This window comes from Bombyx mandarina, chromosome 25 (genome assembly GCF_030267445.1).
Source record: "Bombyx mandarina strain Sakado chromosome 25, ASM3026744v2".
Taxonomy (NCBI): Eukaryota; Metazoa; Arthropoda; class Insecta; order Lepidoptera; family Bombycidae; genus Bombyx; species Bombyx mandarina.
In genome coordinates, this window is record NC_143231.1 from 8531320 (window position 1) to 8553961 (window position 22642).

The window sequence follows — 22642 nt, forward strand, 5'->3', positions numbered from 1 at the left end:
GACTCATATGATCCCTTTCTAAGGGTTGGGTTCAGACAGTTGGTATATGGGACTTAATTTTGGTTTGGCATCAGGAGTGGTTTTTAGTCATTAATGAATGGATGTGTGAAGCGCGTGTCGTCGAGCAAAAGACGACACGTTGACGTATAGAAGACGAACAAACAAACATATCCGCTGATATTGACAGTGTCAATTTGACACTGATATTGAAACTGCCTTGGCTGTGTCACTGACATTGCTGAGGTTGATAAGCGACGTCAACCACTCACTACCGATGGGCCGTACGCTGGTCTTACTACTTCTTCATTGTTCCCTTACTGCTGAGGATCGCGAACACATATGACTTTCCTCCGTATTTTTCGGTCATACCTGCCATGGATCGCATGGTATAGACTACCATGTCTTCCTACAAAGGCAATAAAAAATAAACTGCAATTATTCTAATTTTTTTAAAAAAAATTAACGTCACACACAATCTCTAAACAGATATGCACTCAGCTGGTACTGTACCTCGGGCACTGGCCTCTTTGGAGCGGATGCCAATTGTCCTGTCGTGTTTCCGAGCAACACGACAGTCCGTCCCTGGGCGAGGAGCTGGGCCCCGCCGTGCTGACCGCGCCCAACATACAGCTGATGCGGTTCAGCGATTCGACTCTGGCCTCGCTCATTGAGCTGCCGGCCCTCGACCTGCCCGCCAGAGCCGGGACTACACCAGGTACGTCCGTGGTCACGTAACGACATAGCGACACAACTAGGTCCGATCATACTCCTTAAAAGTCATCAGGTTAAGCAAAAAAAAAAAACTTAAAATGTCGCCATCCGCTATAATACCCTTTTTTTATTGGTTACACCTCACAGCCCATCTGGTGTTAAGTGGTTACCGGAGCCCATAGAGATCTATAGCGTAAATGTCGCCACCCATCTTGAGATATAAGTTTTAAGATCTCAGTATAGTTACAACGGCTGCCCTATCCTTCAGACCGAAACGCATTAGTGCTTCACAGCAGAAATAGGCGGGGTGGTGGTACCTAGACTCAAGAGGTCCTACCACCAGTAAAATTGCACATAATGTGTTTTTATTTCCCAATTATTATTTTTTCTATACATAACTTAACGCTTTTTTGTTTAATAATTTTTTTCAAATGACACGATCGCTAAATTAGTTTTGACTTGAAAAGTGCGTCTCGTCAGGTCTGACGACGTCGGAGCGTCAGGTGCGCGTGCTGCTGCGCGACATCGGCGGCAAGGCGTGCTGGGACGCGTCCGCGCTGTACTTCGACCCGTCGGGAGGACAGCTCGAGGCGCCCGAACCGCTACCCCTACCCGAAAGGTACCTTTTTATTTTTTATTGCTTAGATGGGTGGACGAGCTTACAGCCCACCTGGTGTTAAGTGGTTACTGGAGCCCATAGACATCTACGACGCAAATGCGCCACCCACCTTGAGATATGAGTTCTAAGGTCTCAAGTATAGTTACAACGGCTGCCCCGCCCTTCAAACCGAAACGCATTACTGCTTCACGGCAGAAATAGGCAGGGCGATGGTACCTACCCGTGCGGACTCTCAAGACGTTTTTACTCAAGACGCAATTACGCAAATTATAATTTTGATAGTTTGATTTTTATTACACGATGCTATTCATTCACCGTGGAAGTCAATCGTGAACATTTGGTAAGTACGTATTTTATTAGAAAAATTGGTACCCGCCTGCAGGATTCGAACACCGGTGCATCGCTAGACGAATGCACCGGACGTCTTATCCTTTACCACGATTACTTTAAATCAAACGCCTAGCTTGTCAGTAATTATATTTAAAATCATTTTTAAATCCACCCGAAGAGAGACAAGAAATTGAAAATTAAAACGTCGATGTTTCAGCAACGAATGTCCAAGAGAAAACACACTCTCGTCCTTACCGCCCCCTCTGCCCCCGGACCTACTACCCGACTACAAAAACTGCCCACCGGACAAACACCAACTGGATCATGTAAGTGACCTTTTAAAATATGCCAAAAAAAAAGTTAATCCAACTATTTATTTACAAATGTTTATTAAATTAACGCCACGCTGTTGAACATCTCATACAATACCGAACAAAAGTTTTCATCGAAAAAGAACTAGTCACTAAGTTTTGTAAACAAAATGCTGTGCTGAGTTCGTGCGTCTCAATTTCATATTTCTGAGGCAGCTCGAATAGCAGTCCCTCCCTGCAAGACTCTCCATTAGCTTGAATCGCAAATCGGGAACACAAAATGGCAGCGAAAAATAAAATATCCGAATAACTTTGTCGATAAAATGACATAGATTTGTATCGGCTTCTTCACTATATTGCCATCAAATCAAGGGATTCACTTATTCGAAGTGTATATATTATTATAGTATGTATATCATTTCGATTAATACACGACCTTTATCTTTGTAATTAAAGGTGTGTTTTATTCGGTATTAGCAACAACAGTTCGATGTTTTCAATTCAACATCAATTATATTTACTTCATTCAAACACCTGAAGAAGTTTTTGTGCCATGATATTTTTTTCCTAATTTTAACCGTTAAATACAATAATAAAAATAATAAATCTATTTACTACATAAATTCTTAAATCATGACCTAAAATACTATTTACATATTTAACAAATTGAGAGATTAGGCAGATGGCATCAACAATATAATATTAACCAATGATCCTCACACTATAGTAGAATTATTTTGTCCGTGCAGTTTGGGTCATAAAAAATCGGAGCGGTGAAGCGAGTATTTCGCTCTCTTTTCCACTCACGAGCCTTATGGACGGGCATAGTGATGCGCATTATTGTTGTCGATAAGCGTTATCGATAGTGTATTTAGTTTAGTCATTTTGTGGGTTAGTGATAAAAATGAAAGAAAAAATCACTAATCGAACACTTACACCACATATCTCCGCAGCAAGTTAACGAGAACGGCAGAAATTAACACTTTGTAACTTTTCGGGATTTATTCTTATTTCAGTGAAAAAAATTAACACATTGTTGATAACAACACGTGCAAATATTATTTTGAATAAATTCTGCCGTTTTGATACAAAACAAAGGAGTAGCCAATGTGTCACTAAAAAAATTCAGAGAACGAATGCATAAAAACACATTTCTCTTCGACATAATGTACTATAATTTGCAGGTAAGTACAAATTACTCATAACATAACAATGTCTCACCACCCTTCGTATACCGCCCCGCCGCCGTGTACCTGCCTTCGATGACTCATTTGTTTTCATCGATAAGGGCGTTGCGCCCGCGCAACATGCTCACCACCCTAGCCGGGCTATGTTCTATGACCCAAACTGCACGGACAAAATAATTCTACTATAGGCACAGCCCGTATCGTGAGGGCCAAAATACGATTTGCTATGTATACAATCGACCCCAATCGACATCACTATTATTAATAATATTATTACACTCAAAAGTATGCGTTACAAGATTTAACATTTGAGTAATAAAAATAACACGTCAAATAATTACACATAATGTGTGGGGAGCGTAGAAATAAACAAATATAAAATAAACTAATAAGAAAAAATAAACAAAAAAAGATACAAAACTAATAAATCTGTAACTGCTATTTCTTGTTTTTTGGTTCTCCGTAAAGTTTCAAAAATAAACCAAATAACCTTTCACCTCTCGATATGTTTTTTTTAATATATAGGTGCTGGCCTATATCGGTCGAACGTCGCCCGAAGTGGTGTGCGGTAGGAGACTAGACGAGGCGGGTCCGTCGCCGCTGCCGCCGGGCGCTGAGGACGAGCTGGTGGCGGCGCTGGTGGCGCATCGGAACCAAGAGCGGGCGTACCTCGCTAACAAAGACAAGTCTGTATATCTCTTATTCTTCTTTAGTTTTTGGCTCCGGCACGATTTGTGCATTAGCCAGCGTCAAGTGATAAGTTTATTTTTTTATTGCTTAGATTGGTGAACGAGCTCACGGCCCACCTGATGTTAAGTGGTTACCGGAGCCCACAGTCATCTACAACGTAAATACCGCCACCCACCTTGAGATATGAGTTCTAAGGTCTCAGTATAATTACAACGGCTACTCCACCTTTCAAACCGAAACGCATTACTGCTTCACGTCAGAAATAGGCAGGGTGGTGGTACCTAAACACACGGACTCACAAGAGGTCCTACCACCAGTAAATTTACTGAGACTTTTTCTGTGAACATTTTCAAAGATAAGAAGCTACGTCCAGCGGCGTTGTTTCATTTTCCCACATCTTTCCACTTTCACAGATTCGAAACAGTTAATAAACCACCGTTATTACGCATTTGACCCTGAAAAAACACTTAATAGAAAAAATAAAACAAATCGCACACCCTTACTCCTCGCGTTCCCGCCAAAAAGTCTGTCCTGTATTTATGAAGTGATATTTTCGCCGTCTTTACAGTGATGAAGAGGTGGAGCTGGTCGAGACGACAGCGGAGCCGGCCCCGGGCCCGTTCTCGCAGTGCAGGCTGTTCCTCGCGCAGCTGGGCACGCTCGCGCCCGCCAGGCGGAGCCACGCGTACCTGCTGCGCCGCACCGACCGGCTGCTGCGGGAGCTCAGGAACCTCGACGCGCAGAGGTAGTAGCTTCATAATTAGTATTTAGTCTTCATCTGTATTCTCGTATTTGTCGTAAGGAATCGGGCGTTCCTATTTTAAAAATATCGAAATTTATTCTGTTAGGTAGAAAATGCGAGAATGTGTTGTTTGCCGTGACAAAGTTAGAGCCAGTAATTTTTTTCTAATATCTTCTATAGAACTATGGACACCCCAGTTTGTTAAGTGATTTTTTTCAGACGACTGGTGTTAATATAGGTAGGGGATAGACGAGAAACGTTAAATTATTTAGATTGATTATAATTTGATCGTTAATATCAATTAATTTTAGGTAATCAGATAATTATCGCAGTGTATATATTGTAACCAATCTAACTAATCTTATTTTACGTATAGATGTCGTGAGACGCACAAAGTGGCTGTCATATATGTTGGAAAGGGACAAGAGACACGGAACGAAATACTCTCGAACCGATGCGGCAGTCCCGCTTATGAAGCCTTTTTGGCTGCACTCGCCTGGGAGGTAAAATACATTTTAGATACAATCACACTACTCGTGCAGAGAATGATAATACTTATTGTCTGTCTATTAATCAGATAATACGGGTACGTGTGACTTCAGCCTAGTCAAATCGCTGCTTATACGTAAATGAACTTAAGTGTGTCGTGTCTGGCACCGGCCTTATTTTACAATCATTGTTCATAAAGTGGCAACATTTCGTTTTATTATATTAGTATATTTTTATTTTTTACATTACAACACTGTTCATTACCACGAAGCCGTTTCATTTTGAACTCCCACATCAAAGATTTAATAAAAGTAAATCTACGCCGAAACATGGCCTTCAGAGCCAAATAAATAAATAAAAAAAAAAAAAAAAGAGAGAAGAACCAGCAAGTGATCAAGTGAAAAGCGGAGTATCGGAACCCAAACGTGGTTTAAAGACGAAAGTGCACCCAACACTCAGATTTAGTATTAAGTGTTATACACTATTATAAGGGCATTCGTCGAACAAGGAACTGACACCAGCATTCTATAATGCCAGAGGATAAGGATCTCATTAGAAAACGAGCGAGTTATAAAGGGAGATTGACCGCTTTCTCCAACTACGTGAACGACTTGGACGCGTCGTCGCTGAGCCTAGGGGATTTGAACGAGTTGCAGCTTCGCTGTGGTAAGATCGAATCAATATACGCCGAATACGACAAGGTACAGTTGTCACTGGAGTGCAGTACAGATAACATTGAAAGTAAGCTGCAAGAAAGGTCAGAATTTGAATCTATTTATTACAAATGTCTCGGTAAAGCTCAGAGTATCCTATCTATTGCTAAAAAGTCAGAAGGGTCTGATGATGATGATATTTGTTCTAACTCTTCAACACATAAGTTTGTTAAATTACCTACAATTCAGTTACCAAGGTTTAGTGGCTCCTATAATAACTGGTTAGAATTTCACGATACATTTACTAGTCTTATTCATTCAAATGAAGAAATTGATAATATAAATAAGTTTCACTATCTCAGATCTTCATTGGAGGGTACCGCTGCATTAGTCATACAATCCATTGAGTTTTCAGCGGCTAATTATAAAGTTGCATGGAACATTCTCTGTGATCGGTTTAACAATAAGAGATTATTGATTCAAAATCATGTATCTGCTTTATTTAATATTCAACCAATAGGTAGGGAATCATCATTTAGTTTAAAGCGCCTCATTGACCAAATGAATAAAAACTTACGTGCTTTAGATTCCCTTGGAGAACCAACTAAACATTGGGATACTCTACTCATCCACATTATGACTCATAAGTTAGATTCTAAGACTTATCGTGAATGGGAAGAACATAAAGGTCAGTTAGACAAAGGATCTCAAATAACTTTTGACCAATTTCTCAATTTTATTAAAATTAGGGCTGATTTAAATGAGACTCTTGAAATGTCTTCATCTACAGTTCATAATAATATGAATACAGCTCCTAAATCTAATTCTAAAATTAAAACTTTAGTGTCCATGTCTGACCATATCGGTCAGAGGAACAACAATGTTCCCGGACCAGGCAAGCTTTGTCCTAAGTGTAACGGTGAACACCGGTTAAATGTTTGTCCTCAATTTCTAGCATTAAGCACTAATGAACGTTTATTATTATTACCCAGTTTTAAGATTTGTTTTAACTGTTTCAGTGCAGGTCACTATGCCAATCACTGTAGAAAGACAGGGTGCAAAGTATGCCATAAGAAGCATAACACTCTAGTTCACTCTGCAGATCATAAACACAAACCTGCACCCACGGAGTATAGTTCAGTGAACTTAGACAAGCCTTATGAACAGTCAAGCCAACAGTCTCAGAGTTCAAATCTTTCACTCTCAGCGAGTGTCTCTGCTGCACCTTGTGGTGATCAGGCTGATGTTATCCTATCAACTGCGTTGATCAAGGTTTATGGAAACAATAATCGTGAGTACATTGCTCGTGCCATATTAGATAGTGGCAGCACTTCTTCTTTCATAACTGAAAAGTTGTATCATCGGTTAGAGTTGTCCGCTAATATCATTAAAAGTTTTGTCACCGGGGTAGGTAAGTCAGTTGCTCCAATAAGCAAGATTTGTGATTTGAGGCTTAAATCTTTAAACAGTGACTTCAGTACTAGTCTTAAATGCTTTGTCTTGCCAACTATTACTGATTATGTTCCTAGTAGTCCTTTAAATTTATCTAGTCTCAAATTACCTTCTAATATTTGTTTAGCAGATCCTAAATTTTATTCACCGGCTGCTGTTGATGTTCTCATCGGTGCAGATCTGTTTTGGGATCTCCTGGGAAGTCAACGATTGAAGTTAGCTGATGACCACCCCATATTATTTGAAACTAAGCTTGGGTGGCTAGTATCTGGTCCTCTTAACAGTGAGTGCTTAATGACATTACCTCAGAATGTCAAGTGCAATTTTACTAGAGTTTCTACTGATAATCCTGATACTAATTCAATCATTGACATTCAAAATCAGTTAGCTTGTTTTTGGCAGTTAGAAGAGATTTCTCCACATTCTGAATATTCCAAGGAGGAACAGGAGTGTGAGGAACATTTTAAGGAGCACACTTCTCGTTTGACAGATGGTCGTTTTTGTGTTAAAATTCCATTGAAGTTGTCTCCAGATATATTAGGCGAGTCTTTGCCCAGAGCTAAGCGATGCTTACAGTCTCTAGAACATAGACTTAAGGGCAAGCCTGCTATGAATGTTATGTATAAGGATTTCATGCGAGAATATGAATTTTTAGGTCACATGGCCAAGTGTCCAATCTTAGATTATAATAAAGCTCATTTCATCCCTCACCATGGTGTGCTACGGGAAAGCAGTACTACATCAAAGTTGCGAGTCGTTTTCAATGCTAGCAGTCCCACTACCTCTGGCGTATGTTTCAACAACATTCAGATGGTAGGACCTGTAGTTCAGGATGATTTGTTATCAATATTATTACGTTTCAGGCAACATACTTACGTTATTGCTGCTGACGTAGAAAAAATGTACAGGCAAATCTCAGTTCATCCGGACGATCGTTACTTACAACGCATCATCTGGCGCGATGATCCAGCTGCTCCTGTTCAAGCCTACGAGCTTAACACTGTGACGTACGGCACAGCTAGCGCTCCTTACCTCGCAACGCGATGTCTTCGTCAGCTCGGCCTTGAATGTTCAAATGAGAGGGTGTCAGAGGTAATCTTGCATGATTTCTTTGTCGACGATCTGTTGACCGGCGGGGATGACCTGTCTGAAGTTCAGGATTTGCGTCAGAAGGTGTCGGCCGTTCTTGCCTCTGCTCAGATGGTTTTGCGAAAGTGGAAGTCTAATGAGTCCACATTGATGAGTGAACCTCATCTTTCCAAATCATCTCTTGATCTGAATGTTGGCACTACAGAGTCTAGCAAAACTCTGGGCCTCGGATGGCATCCTCAGTCTGATTTGTTATATTTTCCAATTTGCTTGTCAGATCATACTTGTTATACTAAGCGTGACATGCTCTCACTGATCTCACAGATATTCGATCCATTAGGACTCCTCGCACCTGTAGTTATAGTATTAAAAATGTTACTGCAAAAATTATGGTTGCATAAATTGTCGTGGGATGAGCAGTTATCCCCTGAAATTAAGATGCTTTGGGTAGATGTAATTCGTGATCTCCCTGTGTTGAATAAAATTAAAATTCCTCGTCATGTTCTCTGTAAATCTCATAAATTCATTGAATTTCATGTAATGACAGATGCTTCAGAAAATGCATATGGCGCCTGTCTGTATGCGCGAAGTGTCGATCAGTCGGACGAAGTAACTGTGCGCTTGTTGATGGCTAAGAGTCGCGTAGCCCCACTTAAGCCGACGACTATCCCTCGGCTCGAGCTCTGTGCAGCTTTAGTTGGGACTCGACTCTATGAGAAGGTAATGTCGTCATTACGAGTACAGGCTACACGCACTTACTTCTGGACTGACTCTACAATTGTTCTCTGTTGGCTGAAAATGATGCCAAATAAATTGCAGACCTTTGTGCGCAATAGAATTGCTGAAATTCAGGACAAAACTGCAAGCTGCGAGTGGAGACATGTCCCGACAACACAAAATCCTGCTGATCATCTCTCTCGTGGTGTTACAGCTACTGTTTTGTCTGATTTAGATCAGTGGTGGTCTGGCCCAGCCTTCCTGAAGGAGTCACCTTCAAGCTGGCCCGGCAACACGTATCAGCATGCGCAAAAGGATGCTCTGCCTGAAATTAAATCTTCTGTGTCATTGCACTCTCATACTGATCAAGTACCGTCTGAAAATGTTATAAATTTTGACAGATTCTCAAGCTTCATGAGACTAAACCGTGTCGTTGCCTATGTTCTTAGATTTATTAAAGCTTGTAGAAAACAGCCTGTCCGCGGTCCCATTAGTGCTGTTGAACTAAACTCAGCATTAAACTTAATAATTAAAATATCACAAGATAAGTCATTTCCGGAATATAAATTAATAATTAATAATAAAAACTTACCTGGTAAGAGTCCTCTTCTTAAATTCAATGTTTTTCTTGATGCAAATAAATTGCTTCGCGTAGGAGGGCGCATACAAAATTCTAACTTTTCTGAAAATAAAAAGCATCCTATTCTTCTGCAGTCCACTCATAGGTTTACTAAATTGTTATTTTATTATCAGCATGTTAAGTTACTTCATGCAGGCCCTCAACTACTTCTCGCTTCGATCCGTGAAAGTTATTGGCCGATTGGAGGTCGTAATTTAGCTAGATTTTGTTACCGTCAATGTGTTAAATGTTCCAGAATTAGAGGTCAAATTGTTACGCCGATCATGGGGAATCTGCCGCAACACAGAGTGTCACCTGGGGGGTTTCCGTTTGAGAACGTTGCACTCGATTATGCAGGTCCTATACAGGCCGTTACACGGCAAGGTCGTGGATGTAAGGTAACAAAAGTTTACATTGCCGTTTTTGTATGTTGCGCCACCAAAGCGATACATTTAGAATTAGTGGGTGACTTAACGAGCAATACTTTTATTCTGGCTTTACGGAGATTTATTTCGCGTCGGGGAAAACCGACAAATATTTATTCTGACAATGGTACCTCGTTCGTGGGCGCGTATAACGAAATTTCGAAATTTATCAAGGCGAGTTGTGATGGTTTGACTGATACCATGGCTAGTGATGGCGTGTTTTTTCATTTTATTCCGGCTTATTCGCCACACTTCGCTGGCCTTGCGGAAGCTGGTGTCAAGTCCACTAAATATCATTTAGTTAGAGTGTTGGGACAATGTAATTTAACGTACGAAGAATTAAATACCACACTGGTCCAGATCGAAGCACTGCTGAATTCCAGACCACTCACTCCACTGTCCTCGAGTCCAGAGGATCTGACGCCGCTCACCCCTGGACATTTCCTGATTGGGCGACCACTCGTTTCCCTAGCGTCGCCTGAGCTCCGAGATCGCTCCACGAACACATTAAGGAGATTTCATCGTATTGAGCAGCTCCGCCAGCAATTTTGGTCACGTTGGAGCAAGGAATACATATCCGAGCTTCAGATTAGAACGAAATGGCGTGCAAGCAAGGGGTCACTCAAACTTGACTCCCTTGTGCTGATAAAGGAGGAGAATTTGCCGCCACTAAAATGGAGATTGGGTCGTATCGTCGAGGTGCATCCTGGCACTGATGGAGTTACCAGAGTGGCCACCATTAAAACCGCTGCTGGAATGGTGCGACGCTCATTCAGCAAGATCTGCCCGCTGCCCGATCCTGACGCTGTTGGTTGAAGCAGTCCCTTCAACGCCTGGGGGCATGTCGTGTCTGGCACCGGCCTTATTTTACAATCATTGTTCATAAAGTGGCAACATTTCGTTTTATTATATTAGTATATTTTTATTTTTTACATTACAACACTGTTCATTACCACGAAGCCGTTTCATTTTGAACTCCCACATCAAAGATTTAATAAAAGTAAATCTACGCCGAAACAAGTGTGTTTGTTTATTCGATGACGTAGCTAAAAAATGAATAGAAATTTAATTATTGATTAATTATTGAAATTATTAAAACTGCTTTTACAGTTTAATCTCGCGTTTTTTTATTGTCATTATGTCATTTCCGATATATTAAAAAAAAGTAATGGTGGGTGGTCACATTATTTCTGCTTTATGGGCTGAACTGGCTACTTAATACCTACCAAGTGGGTCATGAGCTCTGTTTTTTTTTTATTTTTATTTTTTTTTATGGCTTAGATGAGTGAACGAGCTCACAGCCCACCTGGTGTTAAGTGGTTACTGGAGCCCATAGACATTCACAACGTAAATGCGCCACCCACCTTGAGATATAAGCTCGCCTAAACAGCAATAATATTCAAACAAATAAGATGTAAATTTGTAAAAATGTAATCGGAATGTGCTGCTGACAGGTGGAGCTGGAGAGTCACGTGGGGTTCACCGGGGGGCTGCGGGGCGGCGGGGCGGGGGTCAGCGCGCCGTACGCCGCCACGCTCACGTTCGAGGCGCTGTTCCATGTCGCCACGCGCATGCCCGCCGACACACCCGACGCCATACTCAACAAGGTTCTTAATCTTCTCTTGCATCTTTATTTAGGAGTGTAGCTCAATAAACGTGACAGAAGTTAAACTTCTTGGACGACAGGGAGACAGCAAGCGATAATTGCTACGACGCGAATAATACTAGACTTCTTAGGGAAGATATCGTGCGAACAATTTAACTCCAACTTTTGTTTAGTTATTTATAGATTTTATATTTCCATTCACGTAAATAAAATTGAATCTTAATATTGACAAAAGATATAGGAAGAAGTTATTATTGAATGTTTAATTTATCTTAACAATTTTTAACAAATTTGAATATCTATATTTTATCTTTTTAGACTCGCCACTTGGGAAACGACGAGGTTCATGTCGTATGGAGCGAGCATTGGCGTCCATACAAACGGGATACTCTGCCGACCCAGTTCTGTGACGTACTTATTGTGCTGTATCCACTACCCGGTGGACTGCTGCGATGTACTATCACAAGGAAGCCTGATGTGAGTACCAAAATGTAACAAACTAAACATTGAACTATAAAATAGTTTTAAATTTTAAATTATACCGTAAAATGGGGGAATCGGGACACTTTTAAGTTCGACATTGATTTTTATCGTTTTTTTTTTTAGTTATAACGGCTGTTCAAACGGAGAACATAATGGTTCCGGAGGCTTAAGTTTTTATATACGATTTGTTATTATACATAGCTCATTACAAAATACACACAAAAACTGAAAAAACTAGCTTGACCCGATTCACCTTGGCTTTGGGGTGAATCAGGTTACGTATGGCGATAATAGTTTTTCGATAGGGCTGGCACTACTTAGTTGTTAGCTAGGTACCTTTTTACTGGTGGTAGGACCTCTTGTGAGTCCGCGTGGGTGGGTACCACCGCCCTGCCTATTTAAAGCAAGCAGTAATGCGTTTCGGTTTGAAGGGTGGGGCAGCCGTTGTAACTATACTTGAGACCTTAGAACTTATATCCCAAGGTGGGTGACGCATTTACGTTGTGGATGTTTATGGGCTCCAGTAACCACTTAACACCAGGTGGGCTGTAAACTCGTCCACCCGTCTAAGCAATAAAAAAAAATATATTAAACTTCCACTCCCTATTCCCCTCAATCTTCTGTACGTATAAATCTTAATGGCATTTCTAATCACAACAATCTGTAAAGATTACATAGTAGAATGATGTGATGTTTGCAGGTGGGCGCGTTCGGTCCGGTGTGGGAGGAGAGCGTGGTGGGCGTGGCGGGGGGCGCCGCGCTGGTGCGGGGCGCGGTGACGGCGGGCGGGCGCGCCGTGCGGGCCACCATGCCGCTGTACCAGCACGCGTACACGGAGCGGGCGCGCTGCCTCGACGCGCTCACGCACCACCACACGCTGCACACCTCCTACGAACGGTTCGTCGAGCGCGTGCGCGACCCGCTCCCCGCGCCCCTCTCGCCGCACGGTACGTTCCCCGCTCCTCCCATTTTTATGAACCGGTACGATGTTTAATGGAAACCGTATACATTTTAAAGTGCTAACTTGGAATTCTATCTCTAATATTAAATATATATAAGCCGCGCCAGTAAAGAAACGAACCTAAAATGGCGGCGGCGATCATGCGCTCTCAGTCTTAAACTATTGCTGTCTTTAGTCGCACACGGCGCGTACTGCATGGAAAAAAACCATCAGTTCTGACTTTGTTCTCAGACGCGCTCTGTTTTCTCTCAAATTCTGTTGTTATTTGTTGCATTTGTTAGTTATTTCGTGGTTATTTTGTTATTTATTTTACACCTCCCCTCTGCCAGGGCACCAAAGTAAAGTACATTCTCATTTGTTTTTTTTATATTTTTTTACAATTTTTTTTCTATCTTTCTTTTTATTTGTTGACTCTGCCATCTGTCAGTGCAGGTACATAGACGCCATTTTCAATTCATTTTTTTATTGGCGCGCTTATACATAACATAAATTTTTGTTACGATGATCATTTCAAGAGTACATTTTATTTTATTTTAAAAAGATAAAAAAAAAACCTGTTCCCTAAGATCTTAAACGCTCAACATAATCCATTAAGCATTTCAATAAATCAATATAACAACGATCGAATAAACGACGGCCATTTTCTAACAGAAACCGGTAGCGGTCGTTTAGCAGCCGCTCTGTTGGACGCCGGCGCGAGCGCGTGGAGCGGCAGCTCGGAGTCGCACAGCGTGTCGCCGCGGCCCGCCAAGCGCCTGGGACCGTTCAAGCGGCTGCCGCAGGCGTCGGGCGGGCCCCACACCGCGCCCCCCCTCTCCGACCCCGCGCACCCGGCGCCCCCCGCCCGCAAGAACCGGTGAACACTACCCGCACCCTGGCTTTAATGTAAGCCTGCTTCTATTCATCGATACGGTACAAGACCACGGACACGGGAATATATCGAGCGATCACATCGACGAACACGTTTCCACTCATTGATAAATTATCATGTCGGTCAATGAAAGTGCGTTTTAACTCGAGCTGTATGGTCCGATTTTAGACCCTTCATCGATGACGCTATCCGAAAGTAACGAAATCATTTATTAAGTAAGCAAATATTGATCGCCTCATAGTGGTTAGTGAACCTGATAACCCCGGGATCCAGGTCAATTTCCAGTTCGGTTTCAGTACCTATGTTCAAAATTTTTGGATTCTGCTTGAACTTTTTCTAACTTCGCATCGGTCCGGATTCTTCTATAAATAATACAATAGAAATTTTAAATTTCGTGAGAAATCATCATTGAAATATAACGATCGATTGAACGAATAGCATTATATTAATAGCGAGATGCGCAGTTTCTAAAATCGAATCCAAAAGCGTGGACCGGCGTGTGAGGACGCAATTGTTACTAGAACATTGTGTGATTAGTCGCTTCATCGCGTACGAAAAGTCATTTAAATGTTACGTGATCCAAAACGATCGGGATAATGGATAACAATTTCAATTTTAAAAATTGGTTTGTCTTGAATGGCGTCGTGGACGACGATCATTACGCACATTTACTGAAAAATACGTACACATAATCGTATCAGCACATTATATAGAACGTAATCGGCCTTTGTGTTAGCTTCATGTTGATTTAATAAAAATTTATTTTGTTTCTTTTTCAATAAAAGTAGCGGTGAAAATATTGATACCTAAATTAAGCACAATGTATGTAACACTGGCGTTTTAATGCACTAAATCAGGGAAAAGGCACATAATAAAAATCTAAAACTAATTTCGAAAAAGCAAACGGATCGAAAACGTACAGCTTGGCATCACATATATCTAAATATTAGGTTACATTGTATTGGCATTATTTTCCAAGTGAAAATTAGGAGACTTTTTGTGGTTGTTCTGAATTTCTTTAAAACGTAGAACATATCAAGATATCCAAAGGTCCGTAAACGCTTTATGAACATGGTGCTAGTGTTACGAGGCATAGAGAAAAATACTCTTTGAGTGTATATAAATTATATCATAAATGTTTTTTTAAGTTTTAAAAAGCTTTAGAATGAGCCTATGATTAAAATTTATTTACTTTACCTATTTAGCCGTAAAAATCTCATAATGTCTACGGATCTGAATACAGGGATTTTCAATTGGTGGTCCTCATTATTTTGCCGTATCTTATTTAAAATCAGTTTGTCTAATAACGATTCAACATCCCGCGTATTAATTTCAATGGGTACACATATTATGTAGAAATAATGAATGCCAAGATTATATCCTTTGGTATCCCAATATCCTTTGGACAAGCGATTATAAAAATGAAATAATAGTGCCAAAGATCTTTAATATATTATGTAGAAACTAATTTCAAAATTCTATTCTTCTTATCTTAACGATTTTCCGAATCTCCAATATTTGCCTTTTCCCGATGTAAAGTATCTATATCGTTTCAGAATTGTGAAATACGACCATAATATTTAAAAAGAATTTTTATGTTATCCAAAATTTTGCAATGCGTTCAAGTACACGAGCAAACAACATTTTCACCTGAGGGATGGACTTAATGAATTATTAAAGTACTTAATTATTTCTAAGATAAAGTTGTAGTTCGTTATTTTGCATTTAAAATGCAAAGTTTATTTTTGCGAAAATGTTTATTTAACTTCAATTAACTTCTAAGTAACTTGAGAGATTTATTCAACTAGGTATTTAAATGAGTTTATGCCAATATAATATGTTGATATGAGATGAAATTCAAGAAAACTGGTAATTTTATGCCGATCGATAATAAAATAGATGTGCGAACGGATTTACGTATTATTTTTGTTCTGAAATACATAAAAACTGTTTTAATGTTTTTTTTTGTTTCCTTTTGCCCCAAAATTTTACTTTATTTGAATAGTTTCGTGCAAACATTCGACATTGCATTGATGTACTTGTATATATGTAAACTACTGTAGAGCTTTAACTGTTGTAGGTCTGTTTATAAATAGGTAATAAACTGTAATATTTATTTTGCTTCATGATCTTACTAAACCTTCACAAATACATAACAGGACTTAACTGCACATTTGTGTTTTCTAAAATTCAAAGTATCAAACATACTGTTTTTAATAGTAATAAATGTTAAAATTGGCTACTAATGAATTTTCGTTGAAAAATGTAAAGCTTAAAAAAAGTTATTTAGACTAAAGCATGACTTCTCAAATATTTCTTTCATCATTGGCACTACCTTTAATTATTAACATTCCATTTTATTAGGAACTGCCTATTGGCATAATATTGTTACATAATAATGTCCTATTAAAGTGTAATTAAAAGAAAATATTGAAATTATTGAAAACTTTGCAAACCATGCATTTAATTTTTTTTAGACCCAATGCATTCCACCCTGCATATTTATAATGAATCTGTATTATCTCCAGTATGTTTTTCTTGTCAAATTAGTTTTATTTATTTATTCTTACTTCTTAATTTAAACAGTATTTTAATAGATATTAAGACTGACACATGATAATGTATTAAATTCACTAAGTATTTAAATGTTATTCGTATTATTTTATAGTCAAGTGGTGGTATTACTTATTTTAATTTATAATGTATTTTGTTGATGGAACAGCTTAAAGAAATTGTTTTAAGCATCTGAACTTTTAACTTAAATAGACATGTAATGTAACCAAATTAATATATAAAAGGTGAAAATAAAGTTTTGTTAACTTTCAAGTTCTTTTTTATTTCTGATAAATATTAACATCTATGTCTTAGGCAATTTGTACATGCCTCCTTGAAGTACCAGTTGATGTGTTCTTACTTTTGTGTCTAAAAATTGTCTCAGCTCCATAAGACTGCATTCAGTGCCTGGAGCTTGGGAAGCAAACATCTTCAACATTTGATGTATTCTGTCCAAAGGCAAACAGTCCAAGTTTGTTAACATGCCTACAATATAAGACCAAAAAACTTGCAGTTCACCTTCCCGCTGATCATGTGCTGACGCCATGGCACTCTCAGTTTCTTCATCTTCACAAATCATTTCCTGTACTTGATGTGAAGGTACACTGGCTTTATTATCAGCTTCAACTAAAACAAAGTGATCTGTACTTTTTTCTGCTATTAAACCCATCGATTGCCAGTACGTTATTTTCCTTCTCAGAATAGTAATAGGAACTTTCATCACCTGATGGAGTTCATCTAACGTCCATTCAGATTTATTTTGGAAATGCATTATCAATGTCGCATTAAAAGGTGAAACTGTCAGATCTAACTTCTTTTCGCCTATTTCTATCTCTAAGTTTACATTTCCAAGGTGTGGTTTCCAGCTTAATGTTCGATTACCTTTTAAAGCTTCATAAGATTTAGTGTATGCTTCAAAATGTTCCTTGATTTCTTCTGGTAATTCCAGACTTTCATCTTTAAATGGTGGCCAAAACTGTGCAGATAAAATCATTGCATTAGAAGTAAATTTCTTATTCAGCTCCTCAATGGTTTTGTCCTGATGTATTAAGGAATTAATTCTCTTTGAATCTGATATATCTTTAAGCATGACTTCACAGAAGTGTAATTGTGATTCACCAAACCTTATTTTTAATAGCTCCAGGTACCTAATTTCTTTTTCTGTATTGATAACACTTTGAGCCAGTAATCTATCAGCTAGTAAAGTTCTATATTCATTAACAAACAATTCCTTGCTACCATAAACATTAACAAGCATAGATATAATATCATTAGTTCTTCTGTCATTTGAATCAACTTTGGGATCAGCATCAACTGGATCAGGATTCCATTCATCCCAAGCCTCATCTTTATCGGCATCGCCATCTCCTTCTGCTGCAAATTTAGCTAGCTCTTCAGCTAACTCACTACCAGCACCTTCTTCTGTCAAACTGCTCACAACACTCCTCACTGTATCTTCTCTACTTCTTAAATAATTACGAACAGGTTTTGTCACTGTTTCCAGTATAACACCAGAAGGATCTAGGTGTCTCAAAGCTCTAATAGTAGATATGTAAGCAGTGAGTATGTCAGGAGTGTTCACGCCTGGGTGAAGAAGCCTTGTTTCTAATGCATTCTGTAACTTTTTACATAGAGTTGGTCTCAAATCTGTTTTTGCTAAACAAATTTTGATGTCATCAACAGCAGGCTGGGAATCAGGATATTCTATAATGATGTTGAAGAGCTGATCAATTCTTGTTTTTGTGTAGCTATGATAGAGATAGTAAGTGAGTTTCTGTTTGAATCTTGAGATTGCATTTTGTATATTTTTATCATCAGGTGGAGGTTTTGAGGAGCCAGCACAATAAATTCTGATCAACCAAGACATTACTGTCGTATTAAGCCAACTTTCTAATGCTTCAATGTGGGACACATCAAAAGTGCCAGTACATACTTTCTGTATATGAGACTGAATTCTCAACTGGATGAAATTAGTTAGAACTTGACCTGTGAGTCTTTCTAACAATTGTAACTCCACCAACTTCCTATTTGTTTCATGAAATACTTTCACAATGTATGCACAGTTACAATCGGAATACTCGTTTCCACAACCAGAACACATTATGTCCTCGCCCATGTCGGAGTTTTCATATTCATTATCGAAAACATTAAAAGATATTTTGTAGAATTGGTTTATAATACACTGAAAGTCGATGGGTAACTGAGACAGAAGAGTAGCTCGGACGAGCTGCTTAAAACCTAATACAAGATTTTTCTCGCCATAAATTAACTTATTATCATTACAACTACTGTTCAATTTAGTCAATCTTTGTAACATGGGTGAGAAACTAGAAACTGCTTCATAGAGATCATTCACTGAAGATTTAAATAGTTGAAATCCTTTAACTTCTTCCGCGGTCTTAATATATTTTGACCAAAAACTAGATGCGACATGTTGTCGTAGATATTTCTCAATATGAACAAATACAAGATCACGTATCTTTATTTGGACACCCAAATTAACTATTAACACTTGCACTTCATCGTATTCAGCCTCAGTACAGTCGCTGAAAATTTTATCATCGAGAATTGGATAGGCATAGTTTATTTTATTCCAGTACAGTTTCAAATCTTCCTTTTTATGATTTATATTCATCATTATTGCAAGTCAGTTATCTTATACCTAAGATCTAAGATCTAAGAACGATATCCTCATAATTAAATTAATGTTTACACTTTACTCTTTGCTTAAGTGTATAATCTATGCTCTTTGCGTTCAATCCTAATATATTAATCTGTGGATATTAAGTGTCTAATCTATGATCTGTGGTCCTGTGTCATAAAGTTAGTATTTTAGCTGAGTTTGGCCTTCTTTTTTTAATTTTCGAATTTTTTTAATTTTAATTATTTGTTCGTCGTTTGTTTGTTAGTGTTCGAATGTAAAAATTGTTTGTTCGTCTATTATTTATTTATAATTAAACAAATGATCACTCTTAAGGTAGCCTCGCTTACAAGATATCTTTATTTTTATCGAGCAGATTAATTAATTGTGATCAATTATCGTTTGCTCGACAACTACTGGTGATTGTTCGATCATAAAAACAATTAAATTCTCGATTATTAATTTAATATTCTTAGAATAATTAGAAGTCACTGAAATTTATATATGCTTGTTAATATTCAATATAATTAAAAATAACTGTTGGAGTTTGTATATTAAATGTAATGGCAGGCAACACTTGACACTTGATTAGATTTCGAATATTAGAATTATTTTAAATGTTTAAAAAACAGATCATTGTATTCTCGTAAGAAAATGTCAGTACTTCTCATCTAGACACGGCAAGACAAACATGTAATAGTTTTATAAAAAATATAAAGATAATAATTGTATAATGGTGTAAAAGTGTTCAAGCTATCAGCAATATAATTATAATGAAGCAGTTGTGTTTTTAAATAGCCCCTCATCACCTACAGAACCCAATCCCCTCAAATATAACCGTCCAACAATAACTTCATTTATTAAAACCGCGCAAATCGTACTTTAACGACTAATTGGTCGTCTTCACTGACATTTTTTTGCTGAAGTATTGTTGAAGTTTTCAATATTTTTTTGATCTACCTAGGAAATAATTAGACAGTATAAACGCACTTGTTAACAAAACGCTAGTAAATACGGCCATTGCCAGCTGACTGACAAAACCGGCGTATGCGCAAGATAGGCCTGAGGTGATGGTTTGCTTATTAGATATAAAATAATTAATAATTGGGAATTTAATTGTTTTTATGATGCAACAATCACCAATAGTCGGTGAACAAACGATAAATCAAAATTAATTAGTCGGAGTGATAAAAATAAAGACATCTAGTAAGGGGGGCCGACGCCGACGTAAGGGTCAAAGGTAAAAAATTAAAAATAAAAAAATCCAATAATTAAAAAAGGGGGCCAAATTCATTGAGCTCCAATATTTCCGACATGAAATTTAGTTCCACGCGGCTAAATTACTCGCCAGATTTTTTTAGTGCAAAATTCCTATTTCATTTTTCTCACAACAAATATGGTTTTGGCCTTTGTTATAAATTTTATTAAATGGTGTGATTTTATGGTAAATTATGGTCAATTGTCTATGAAGCTTACCTACTCTGTGGTTTAAACATAGATTATAGATTATACATTTGTCATTTAAATAAACTCAAACTGACTCAAAGACACAAAAACACTGAACAGTAAACACGAGGAATTACTGGATTACCTACTTACAAATAAAATTGCGCTAAATTAGATGTTGTAGTTTTTGTTATTTGCATTTTTAATAACATTAAAATGTATCTCAGGTATTACTTAAACGATAAAGGCGATAGAGAGTACACATTAGCGGTAAGTATTGTTCTGTAACCTCGTCAACATGTGGTTAAAGAATAATTATTCTATAAATAATCTTTTTACTTTCTCAGACGATCGACCCATTTGGAAAACCAACATTGTCAGCACATCCAGGTAAATAACGTCATCAAGTATGGTTTATTAGTGATTAATCGTTTGTTTTCAAAAGTTAGAAGGTTATGTCTGTTTTCCTAATAGGTAATGCATAACAGTGTTTTATAGTGGAAATAAGCTGTAAATGCTTGAGATATATGTAATCTAGTTAATATAAAAGACTAAGACAATAATATGGTTTATGAACTAAAAACAATTTGCTTCAATTACCTTTAATCCTGTACTGGTATTTATTAGGCCAAAGTAATAAAATTATTGACTGCTTTTAACATAATGTAATTTTTGTCAACCATCGAAACTGATTGTTTACGTTGGATAACAACCACCTTGACAAGCCTTGAAAGGTTTTTGGCCAACAATCGTCCTCTTATCCCAAAAAATCATGTTAGACGTTATCCCTGAATCTCACAATCTTATCATGTATTAATTATTGAAGATGGTGAAAATTACAATTCAAGATTCCATCTGATACATGCTCAAGGTCAAGCTAATGAAATCAAATTAAAAAAAAAAAAAAAACAAAAAACAATCTCGCATCTACAAAATAACACAGACTAATTTACTTCAATAATCCAATTGTTTTTATTGCAGCTCGTTTTTCTCCTGAAGACAAATACTCAAGACACAGAATAATAATCAAGAAGAGATTTGGCCTGCTGCTTACACAACAACCTGAACCTATTCATTAAAATAAATATTGATTTGCATTGAAAATTACCAAAATGGTCTAAATTTTACATACATTTTAACAATTATTTTCAAAATCTAAGGCACACAGGATTTAGCACACAACAGAACACAAATGGTCTTGCAAAAGAAATATATTACTTTATTATGACTTGCTCTTCCTTTTTCTAATGATTTTTATTTGATTGTGGTAATCCTAGGCTACCCCACTGGTACATAGGGCCTTTACAAGCTGTCTCCATTTGACCTTGCTCCTTGACATCATTCTAAGTCATGGTGGCAGTACTCATCTCACTCTCCACAGTGCGTCGAGAAGTATGTAAAGGATAACCAGACTATAAATTGAATATAATTTATTTTTTATTACAATATCTCTTTTTATGATTATGTAAAATGAATGCATTTTCAAAATATATGTTGTAATATAGTCATAATGTTATGTGTGCTTTTATTATTTATAGCCACTATAAAGCAAGTCTTGATAGTTCTGTGCATACACCAATTTCCTTCATGGACAATCGGGTCATGACTGATAAATGGGCTCTAACCTGGAGAGTATTAGCATGTCTTACAGTATCTGCCTCAGATAAAAATGGCCATGGCTGTGCCAGGAAATTTTATACAGTGAATATACTCAATCTGAAAAAATACATCTTGGTTACTAAAAAGTGATTATGTAGGCAGTATTTCTGTTGTAAAGTATAAGTTTATCTCTAGCTGAACATCCAGTAAGCCATCTGCTAAATATGTTCACAAGAACAGCAATGTGCCACAACTCCCTTTAGTATTTGGACAAGTTGAATAAAGTGTAATGTCTAATAATGGCATTACAATTAATTTTAGTAGATTTTTAAATCCTTGATGTTAGAGTTTGACTTTTGAGGCTATCCACGGATTTAGTTACCCTTTGATGTGTACATTTTTCATATGATTGAAGGATTACTGGTGGCCTGTAGGCCTTTCCAGTTTC

General features: G+C 37.9%; 4 protein-coding genes and 1 long non-coding RNA gene across 7 annotated transcripts in view; 3 read left to right on the forward strand and 2 right to left on the reverse strand.

Annotated features, from left to right (window-relative positions):
- Window positions 1-16781, forward strand: part of LOC114244903 (putative Rho GTPase-activating protein CG5521) — a 43079-nt gene extending 26298 nt beyond the window's left edge. For all 3 annotated transcript variants that reach the window (XM_028176851.2, XM_089738467.1, XM_028176852.2), the window contains 10 exons: window positions 487-715; window positions 1192-1330; window positions 1878-1986; window positions 3684-3844; window positions 4417-4593; window positions 4967-5093; window positions 11489-11641; window positions 11959-12117; window positions 12824-13070; window positions 13736-16781. In XM_028176851.2, coding sequence (XP_028032652.2) covers window positions 487-715; window positions 1192-1330; window positions 1878-1986; window positions 3684-3844; window positions 4417-4593; window positions 4967-5093; window positions 11489-11641; window positions 11959-12117; window positions 12824-13070; window positions 13736-13944 — 1710 coding nt within the window. In that variant the 3' untranslated portion in view covers window positions 13945-16781. The remainder of the gene's footprint in view (window positions 1-486; window positions 716-1191; window positions 1331-1877; window positions 1987-3683; window positions 3845-4416; window positions 4594-4966; window positions 5094-11488; window positions 11642-11958; window positions 12118-12823; window positions 13071-13735) is intronic.
- Window positions 3693-21580, reverse strand: LOC149499874 (uncharacterized). Its single transcript, XR_016325388.1, has 3 exons — window positions 21196-21580; window positions 4346-4663; window positions 3693-3831 (listed from the first exon to the last, which is right to left on the reverse strand). It is a non-coding gene; the product is annotated as an uncharacterized LOC149499874 (long non-coding RNA).
- LOC114250700 (uncharacterized) lies at window positions 5100-10989 on the forward strand. Its single transcript, XM_089738468.1, has 2 exons — window positions 5100-7467; window positions 8048-10989. Exon 2 carries the CDS (start codon window positions 8085-8087, stop codon window positions 10848-10850), a length of 2766 nt encoding a protein of 921 aa, XP_089594594.1. The 5' UTR covers window positions 5100-7467; window positions 8048-8084; the 3' UTR covers window positions 10851-10989.
- Window positions 16766-19278, reverse strand: morula (anaphase promoting complex subunit morula). Its single transcript, XM_089738477.1, has one exon. It carries the CDS (start codon window positions 19144-19146, stop codon window positions 16813-16815), a length of 2334 nt encoding a protein of 777 aa, XP_089594603.1. The 5' UTR covers window positions 19147-19278; the 3' UTR covers window positions 16766-16812.
- Window positions 20671-21708, forward strand: Nop10 (Nop10 ribonucleoprotein). Its single transcript, XM_028184929.2, has 3 exons — window positions 20671-20865; window positions 20943-20985; window positions 21577-21708. The coding sequence occupies exons 1-3, from the start codon at window positions 20812-20814 to the stop codon at window positions 21672-21674; spliced, it is 195 nt and encodes a 64-aa protein (XP_028040730.1). The 5' UTR covers window positions 20671-20811; the 3' UTR covers window positions 21675-21708.
- The last annotated feature ends 934 nt before the right edge of the window (window positions 21709-22642 follow it).